Consider the following 7500-nt stretch of genomic DNA (forward strand, 5'->3'; position numbering starts at 1 on the left):
AAAACTGTAAATAAAACCTTAAAGATTCTAAAAATATATATAAACCTGTAAATAAACCCTTAAAGATCTTAAAAAAAAAACCCTGTAAATAAAACCTTAAAGACTCTAAAAAATAATAATAATAATAAATAAACTTGTAAATAAACCCTTAAAGATCCTAAAAAATAAACCTGTAAATAAACCCTTAAAAATCCTAAAAAAATAATAAACCTGTAAATAAAACCTTAAAGATCCTTTTAAAAATAAACCTGTAAATAAACCATTAAAAATCCAAAAAAAAAAAACTAAATAAACCCTTAAAGATCCTAAAAGAAATAAACCTGTAAATAAATCCTTAAAGATCCTAAAAAAATATATAAACCTGTAAATAAACCCTCAGAGATCCTAAAAGAAATAAACCTGTAAATAAACCCTTAAAGATCCTAAAAAAATAAACCTGTAAATAAACCCTTAAAGATCCTAAAAAAAAATTAACCTGTAAATAAACCCTTAAAAATCCTTAAAAAATAATAATAAACCTGTAAATAAACCCTTAAAAATCCTTAAAAAAAACAATAATCCTGTAAATAAACTCTTAAAGATCCTAAAAAAAAACTAAACCTGCAAATAAACCTTTAAAGATCCTAAAAAAAAAAAAAAAACTTAAAAATCCTAAAAAAAAAAAAAACAATAATAAACCTGTAAATAAACCCTTAAAGATCCTTTAAAAAATAAACCTGTAAATAAAACCTTAAAGATCCTTTAAAAAATAAACCTGTAAATAAACCCTTAAAAATCCTAAAAAAAAATAAACCTGTAAATAAACCCTTAAAGATCCTAAAAGAAATAAACCTGTAAATAAACCCTTAAAGATCCTAAAAATATATATATAAACCTGTAAATAAACCCTTAAAGATCCTAAAAAAAAATAAACCTGTAAATAAACCCTTAAAAATCCTGAAAAAAAATAAACCTGTAAATAAACCCTTAAAGATCCTGAAAAAATAAACCTGTAAATAAACCCTTAAAAATCCTGAAAAAAATAAACCTGTAAATAAACCCTTAAAGATCCTAAAAAAATAAACCTGTAAATAAACCCTTAAAAATCCTGAAAAAAAAATAATAAACCTGTAAATAAACCCTTAAAAATTCTAAAAAAAAACAATAATCCTGTAAATAAACTCTTAAAGATCCTAAAAAAAACTAAACCTGTAAATAAACCCTTAAAGATCCTAAAAATGAATAAACCTGCAAATAAACCTTTAAAGATCCTAAAAAAAATAAACAAACCCTTAAAAATCCTTAAAAAAAACAATAATAAACCTGTAAATAAACCCTTAAAGATCCTAAAAAATAAATACCTGATCCAACATCTCTGAGGCTAACGACTGCCGTCCAAAGCCGCTGGTTACAGGTCTCGAGTGTGAGGTAACCTGTACACGGGGATTTGCTCAGTAGTTGGCAGGTCGGAGGTATCCTGTCGGCAAGGAAGGCCTGTAAGGAGAGAGGGATAGAGACTGGGATAGGATTATGATTGGTGACGTACGTGTGGATTAATTGATTGATTGATCGATTTTTTTTTTTTATTATCGTTCGTGTTTTGTTTTGTTTTTTGTTTGTTTGTTTGTTTTCGTTGGTATTGATTAGGTTCATTAGTATTATTGTCATTGTTGATATTGAGATTGTTATTATTGTTGGTATTGTTGATTTTTGTAAGTCTGAGTTTGAAATGGGGCCTTTTTTTCTTGTATCATCAGAGCTTATGAGGGATAGATTAGCTTACTGGGGTCATTGTGGGTCATTGTAGAATTTAAAGGGAAAAGCAATAAGACTTTTCAAAGAAAAATCACGGCATTTCGCTATTTTCAAACATTTTCTATGTCTTGTACATTAGCTTGTATAACATCGCGCCTAGATACACAGTATATACAAGTCATAAGTAATGGAGAGAGAGAGAGAAGAGAAGAGAAGAAAAAGAAAGAAAGAGAGAAAGGAGAGTCTGGAAAAAAATGTATCTAAACCCACTGTCAAATATACAGTTACACACCTTCGGAACAACGGAGAGATGCGCCTGCGTATGGGACGTGTCGCCGCGATTAGAAATGGCTGTGACAACTAGCGTGTTGGTTGTGTAGGGACGAGCAGAGGGAGCCATAACCATCGTCACCGTCAGAATTACCGACTCGTTCCTTCCCAGCGTCACTCTAAGAGGCGCAATTTTGGAAGAGGTTACACACACTGGCCAATGCGAGGTAGCGTTTGGTACCCCTATGATTATTGTTTATAAAAGTAGGCTTATAAACAGAGTTCCTTGCGGAAAATGTAGAAAAAAGGTATAAATGAGGGTGAATAATTTCCACAACGTAAGATATATATATATATATATATATATATATATATATATATATAATATATATATATATATATATATATATATATATATATAATATATATATATATATTTTATATATATATATATATATATATATATATATATATATATATATATATATACATATATATAAATATATATATATATATATATTATATATATATATATATATATATATACATACACATATATATATTATATATATATGTATATATATATATATATATATATATATATATATATATATATATATATATATATATATATATATAATTATATAATATATATATATATATATATATATATATATGACGTGTTCCGGATGACTCCGCCATCGTTCTGATGTACATTGTGTAGTTCTGATGACGGAATAATCCGAAACTTGTCAATTACATATCTTGCGTTGTGGAGATTATTCAGTCTCATTTTTTCTACAGTAGGCTAATATATAAGCTATATTACAGGAAATAGATACGAAGATGGAATGAACAATCTATCGGTACATAGTAAGACAAGGATGACATTAAAATCAACTCTACCTCTTCTGGTCAAGAGACACGATGGAACCCAAGGCATCATAAGCACTGACAAAGTAGGTGCTCGGAGCCACATTATCAGCGTTGGTGTTCGTAATGGTGACTGGTATCCTGAGGCTGTCCCCGGGAGATCCCCAGACCTCTCTCCCCAAGGGAAAGCCCAACGAGGAATCCACCAGGTCCCACTGTGTCCCACTCTCGCGTCGGAAGGGATGTCCTGTTACACATATGAACTTCAGTTTATCGTGCTTTTGATATCAGCATGTTATCAGTTATCAAAGGTGAATGTCTCTGATAAAAACAAAACAATGTGAATGATAATCTGCGCGCTTCACTTGTATATCAAATTACCGACTACTCACCACTGCCGTCGATCCCAGTAACAACCACCGTAAACCGTCCAGCTCGCAGATCTCTAGCAGGAAACTTCAGGTACGTGTTCCTCCTCGGGCTCTTGATGGGGAAGTCCAGGTTACTGAGTTCCCTTCCCGTGGAGTCCTTCAAGTATGCTCTGTCCACGCGACGGAGATTTGATATGTCCACGCCCGTTATAACGACGTCCAGGTAGGTATCAGAACCTAAGAAAAAAATAGGTATTAAGAGGTCGAAGGATAGGTATTGAGTGGGATGGTCCTGCCTTTCTCTTCATTGTAGCCGTAGAACGAGAAGGAAACATGTGTTTATCTGATTTATAGATGATGAAATGTCACTGACAGAATGTTGGCCGGAGAGTGCAATAGACAGGCTGAAATATAGACAGACAGATATGTAAATAAGAACAAGGTAGGCGGGCAGCAAGGTGAAAGGAGCAGTAAGAAGAGGTAGGTTGCCAAGAAGTTAGGTATCCATATCAATAATTAGATAAACATAACAGGTAATGGGGATGAGAAACACAAACACACAAACATACTTTTACTTGGTTGTCCAGCGACCCGTTGCAAAGAAGGGTGATTGCCAAAGGTATCTGGGATGTAAAAGTTGGGCATGATGTCCATGGGCGTGTGGGCTGAAATCACCACCGATGACTCATCTGAAGGGTTGAATTGCAAGGTCCATTCTCCGACGTCGTTTCGCCGCTGGGACATGTCAACGCGGACCTAGAAGGGTTTCAACGTGACTGTGTTGATGTTTCCAAATGATATGTGACAATAAAGAAAAAATAAATAAAACTTTTGGGGTGTTTGTAATATACAATTTCAATGACTTTCTTTAAAAGAATGGATATGTAAAAGTTCATTTCCAAAAAGATGATATTTCTAATCACGTGTTGAGCTTATCAATATCAGCGTTATTTAGACTGTCCTTATTACCCGAGCAAGGTAGGGTGTAAATGCCACCACAGCATAACCCTGTCCAGCGTTGTTGTTTCTTACAAGGAGGTCGAATCTTGAACCTGGGGAAAACGGGTACGATGAAGATCTTACAAAACAAAAAAAAAGAAAAAAAGGAAAAAAAAAGAAGATGGCGATGAAGATGAAGACGAAAAAATAAAACACAAAGGGATATATCAACCACAACGTGCACATCGTCACACAAATAATCCCAAAAAATGGAAGTCAGTTGATAATACTAGCTAGGGATACCAAACCATCAGAAATGAGTTTACCCGAAGGTGAATTGAGAACAGCCGAAGAGAGGCGACCGGTGACTGACACTTCAAAGTCACTCACGAGCGAATCAATAGGAATCTTGATGCGTTGTGATGACGTCACACTGTTGTCCTGCCACAGGATTGCCTGGAGGAGTAAAAGTCACGTGGACGGATCTATCATTGCTAGTTCTGTTGTTGCTGATTGATGTTGATATGATTTCTATCAGCGTTATTGTTATTACTATTATTATTTTCGTTGTTGTTGTTGATATTGCTGTTGTTGTTGTTGTCATTATCATTATCATTATTATTATTATTATAAATATCATCTTGATCATCATCATTATTATTATTATCATTATTATTGTTATTATTATCGTTATTATTATTATCACCTTTATTATTCTTACTATTATTATTATCACATTTATTATTCTTATTCATTATCATTATTGAAATAGTCATCGCAATTGTTAATATTGACATTACTAAATATTCCTTATTATCATTGCAGTAGTAGTAGTGGAAGTAGATGTTGTTATTCTTGGTATTATCATGATCATCTTTATCATCTTTATTTACATCGTTGGCAGTATTTTATCTTCATTCTTATAATGATTATCATAATCATCCAAATCATTAATATGCTACTCATATTTTCCTAATTTGATATCGTTATCAGAGGATTTATATAAATAAACTTTCACTTAGACAGACACAGAGATATAACAATAATATTTTGACATTATCCCATGCAGTTATGATTATTTTTTTATGTCAATGAATATACAAAAAATATGATATTGTTCCCCCACAGTCACAATTATTTTCCTGTGATAAACAAAAATAACAAAAAGACCCCCGTTACATCTTTTTTTATTATCTCTAAACACAAGAGAAAAAATACACTAGCTTATGACAGTTTACCCCCAGTCACAGGATTTCTCCTGTTAAAAGAAAGAAAAAGAAAGAAAAAAAAAACTCTAGCTTATGACACCCTCATCCCCCACCCTACCCCCACCCTACCCCACCCCACTCCCCAGTCACTACTTTCCCTGAAATATCCAGAAAAAAAACTCCTGGCACTTTTTCCTACATATAATTCTTCACCAAAAAGAAAAAAAGACCCCCCCCAAAAAAAAAATAATAATAATAATAATAATAATAAATAAATGATAATAATAATAATAAATAAATAGATAATAATAATAATAATAATAAATAAATAATAATAATAATAAATAATGATGATAATATTAATAATAATAATAATAATAATAATGATAATAATAATAATGAAATAAATAAATAAAAATAAATAAATAAGAAAGAAAAAGAAAGAAATAGGACTCTCCTACCCAAGACACTCCCACCTGTTTCTTGGATTCCTCGAGGATGCGCGCCGTTTCCTCAACTCGATCCCCCGGAGACTCGATCACTTGACTTCCGGTCCGTTCGGCCAGCTCGGCGTACTTGGAGAAGCTCCGCAGTTGCCTTCGGGGCCGCGGTCTGCTTGCAGTGCGTTTGTTCCTGTTTTTTATGTGTTTTTTTTCGTTATCTTTATGATAATGGTGATGATTATGATGATGGTAACTTCTGTCATTGTTGTTATTGATGTTGTTATTGTTTTGATATTCTTATCATTTTTTTTTTATCATCATTATCATAATTGCTGCTTTTGTTGTTATCATTATCATCCTTATTGACCTTATATTGACTAATAAAAATCCTTTTGCTTGTTGTTATCACTGCCGATATATCTATCACAATTACTAACCAAACTGCTGACCCATTAAGAGGTCAGTCATCATCAAAACATCTGAACTGATCTTAACTTACCTTATACTCCTACCATCTCCTTCCTGACTAAGAGTATTCCCTTCCGCCTCGCTCTCAGCCGTGACCTCAGCGATGTCATTAGCCTTGACCTCAGCATCACTCAGCGCTACCTCCTCTGCCTCCTCTTCCTCCTCAGGGAGAAGCATCCTGCCACTTATGCCTCCGTAGTCGACTGGCATTGTGAGCACGGGCGTCACCTGAAATGCCCTTGGGAGGTCAGGGATGTTGGTGATGTGTTGCATACGTCTATTACTAGATTTCAATGCTATGGTGTGTATATGTGTGTGTGTGTGTGTATGTATGTATGTATGTATGTGTGTGTGTATGTGTGTGTGTGTGTGTGCGTGAGTACATATATATATAGATAGATAGATAGATATTGATATATAGATATGTAGATAGATAGATAGTACATACACAGATACAAAGATACATACATACATAGCTAGATAGATATAGATATAATCCCCCATGACAACCCCCCAGGAACCAACCTTGATGTTCTTAGCGTGCGCGAGGGCCACGGCGGTGTCAAAGAGCTCGGGGTCCTTGACTGAGGCGTCGGTGAAGAGGTAGACGTGGGCGTGGGGCGGAGCGTGATGGAGGGCCAGCCTAAGGGCGGACATGCTGAGCTGAAGGGACATGGTGAAGGTAAGTGTGGGTGGGTGGGGGGGGAGAGAGAGAGATAGAGAGAGAAAGAGAGAGTTAAATTGTGAGTTATGACACGGTTGGATTGAGTTTCTTTTCTTTTCGGTTGTGTCATCATGGTTATTATCTTTCATATTATTGTTATTATTTTTCTATTGGTATTATTAGTGTTGTTTATGTCATCATCATCATTGTTTTTATCATTACCATTATTGTTTTTTATCATTAACATTTTTGTTGTTATCAGTATCATCATTTATAGCAATTCACGTTTTTGAAGTTGTTGTTGATGCTTGTTCTGCAACTGTTGACACTATTATCAATCCTAACATCAAACATCGAGGTAAACGTCTGCAACATCCTGCAATATTCATTATGACTTCGGAGAGCCAGACGTGGAACGATTCATTCTCTGTCAGCCATTCAGTCGCGGCGACTTTTCTGTCCGTTTTTCTTACCCCTTTTCCTGGCGACTGGAAGCTCTCCTTTTTTTTTGTTATATTTCCCTCATCCGT

The 7500-nt window shown here is 34.0% G+C and overlaps 1 protein-coding gene across 1 annotated transcript in view; it reads right to left on the reverse strand.

The window, feature by feature from the left end:
- Positions 1–7500, reverse strand: part of LOC122252672 (von Willebrand factor A domain-containing protein 7) — a 21824-nt gene that overhangs the window by 2287 nt on the left and 12037 nt on the right. Inside the window, exons 8-17 of the mRNA XM_086538663.1 lie at positions 6832–6969; positions 6338–6534; positions 5872–6028; positions 4514–4643; positions 4218–4300; positions 3818–4004; positions 3270–3485; positions 2911–3124; positions 2027–2183; positions 1341–1473 (exon numbers count right to left, since the gene is read on the reverse strand). Of these exons, the coding sequence (XP_086394789.1) occupies positions 1341–1473; positions 2027–2183; positions 2911–3124; positions 3270–3485; positions 3818–4004; positions 4218–4300; positions 4514–4643; positions 5872–6028; positions 6338–6534; positions 6832–6969 (1612 nt within the window). The remainder of the gene's footprint in view (positions 1–1340; positions 1474–2026; positions 2184–2910; positions 3125–3269; positions 3486–3817; positions 4005–4217; positions 4301–4513; positions 4644–5871; positions 6029–6337; positions 6535–6831; positions 6970–7500) is intronic.

Source organism: Penaeus japonicus, unplaced genomic scaffold (genome assembly GCF_977035675.1).
Source record: "Penaeus japonicus unplaced genomic scaffold, GWHDUDI00000001_assembly GWHDUDI00000007, whole genome shotgun sequence".
Taxonomy (NCBI): domain Eukaryota; kingdom Metazoa; phylum Arthropoda; class Malacostraca; order Decapoda; family Penaeidae; genus Penaeus; species Penaeus japonicus.